The sequence below is a fragment of the Musa acuminata genome, chromosome BXJ2-4 (assembly GCF_036884655.1).
Source record: "Musa acuminata AAA Group cultivar baxijiao chromosome BXJ2-4, Cavendish_Baxijiao_AAA, whole genome shotgun sequence".
NCBI classification, from domain to species: domain Eukaryota; kingdom Viridiplantae; phylum Streptophyta; class Magnoliopsida; order Zingiberales; family Musaceae; genus Musa; species Musa acuminata.
The window spans coordinates 10,168,523-10,170,302 of NC_088341.1; the positions used below are offsets into that span (position 1 = coordinate 10,168,523).

The window sequence follows — 1,780 nt, forward strand, 5'->3', positions numbered from 1 at the left end:
TATGGAAAGTTGCATCAAATATCTCTATATTTGTATTCATTTAAATTTGGTACAACCTTACAATCTTTTGCTGTCAGTGAACAAAAGGAGGAACACATATTTACCCCACCACCAATTAGACGTACACACTCCATTCTATCTTCATGCTGTTGGATCGAAGATGGCAACGCGAGCTGAACTGTGGATTCTAACAGCACATCAGCTCTTGCAGGTCCGCGTCCATGTCTGCTTACCTTCTCCTCCAGCGTCGGCATGGAATCAAGCTTGGTTTCCTGGGCGTCATCGTGTCTTCCCTCCTCTGTCACAGAATTGAAATCACGATCCCTCACATCGATCCAACCATCGGATGAAGAACAAGAACTCCAATCGGGCAGCTGCATGTTTGCGAGATCCCGGACTCGACCAGCAGCAGCAGGAAGAACACGAGAAGCTGGACCTTCTGCTGCTACCGATTCCATCAGGCCCCAATCCGTAGAACAGGATGGCGGGGATCTGGAAGACGAGGACCATTGAGATAACCCAAAGACACTCCGAGGCGAGACGTCTGCCACACTGCAATGTTTGCCGTCCACGGCGGCGGCTTCCGCAGAGTCATCGACGAGATCATCATTTGGGGCCACGAATGGATGCTGCAGCAGCATCTCCGCGGTCCACCGCTTCGCCGGGTCCTTGACGAAGCAGCGGCGCAGGAAATCCTTCCCCTCCTCCGACAGCTCGCTCGGGATCTCCGGCAGTTGATCGCCGAACCCGATCCTGTAGAGCAATTCCCACGCGTCTCCGCCACCTGGACGCCCCCACGCCGGCCTACCGGACACCATCTCCGCCACCGCGCATCCCACCGACCAGATGTCCGCCGGGGCCCCGCACTCGCCGCGCGCCGCCGATTCGGGCGACATGTACAGAGGCGTGCCTCGGATTCCGGCGCCGGCGCCGGCGCCGCCGTGAATCTTGTCTCCGATCCTCTGTGCGAGGCCGAAATCCGCGATTTTGACGTCTCCACCGCGGCGGTCGACCAGTATGTTCTGCAGTTTGACGTCGCAGTGCGCGTAACCGCGGGAGTGCACGCAGTGCAGTCCCCGGAGGATCGAGCGCGCGTATCGCCGCACGGCGGACTCCCGGAGCGAGCCGCCGGAGCGGCGGAGCAGGTCGTGAAGGGTGCCCCCGGCGACGAACTCCAAGAACAGGTTGTAGGTCGGCGTTCCGGTGGCGGCGTCCGGGGCGACCTCTTCGCCGAAGCAGCGGACGACGTGCGGGCAGTCTTGGAGGTCCGACAGGACGGCCTTCTCTTCCCGGAGGCAGGCGGCGCGCGGGAGGGGCGCGGACTTCACGGCCATCAGCGGTGGGAGTTGCCGATGTTCGTCGTCGCCTCGGACGAAGGCCAGGCTGACAGTGCCGAAGCTGCCGCGGCCGACCACGGCTCCTCTGGTCCACTCCATGCTCTCTCTCTCTCTCTGTCTCCTCTTCCTCTTCCTCTTCTCGATGGCTTTGGGCCGCAGCAATGAGCAGTAACAGAAGGAGGGGTTTCAATTCGTGTAGCTTCTCTCTCCTCACCTGCTCGGCTGGTGTTTCATGGAAGGGCGAAGGAGAGGCTTGTGGTGGGATGGTAACAGCAAGGAGATATATACCGCGCATTGAGCACGTTTGCATCGAGGAGCAACCGCTACTGCTGCGGCTGGAGAGCTCTGCAGTCGATGGGCTCTAACGCGTGACAGATCTTTTTGCCTGCTTCCGATGGTTGGCTCGCGGTCCTCCTGCAACGTGCGGAATTCTTCTCGGAGAA

The 1,780-nt window shown here is 59.7% G+C and overlaps 1 protein-coding gene across 1 annotated transcript; it reads right to left on the reverse strand.

Annotated features, from left to right (window-relative positions):
* Window positions 1–14: 14 nt before the first annotated feature.
* Window positions 15–1,780, reverse strand: LOC135608698 (mitogen-activated protein kinase kinase kinase 20-like). Its single transcript, XM_065101724.1, has one exon. The coding sequence runs from the start codon at window positions 1,434–1,436 to the stop codon at window positions 15–17; it is 1,422 nt and encodes a 473-aa protein (XP_064957796.1). The 5' UTR covers window positions 1,437–1,780.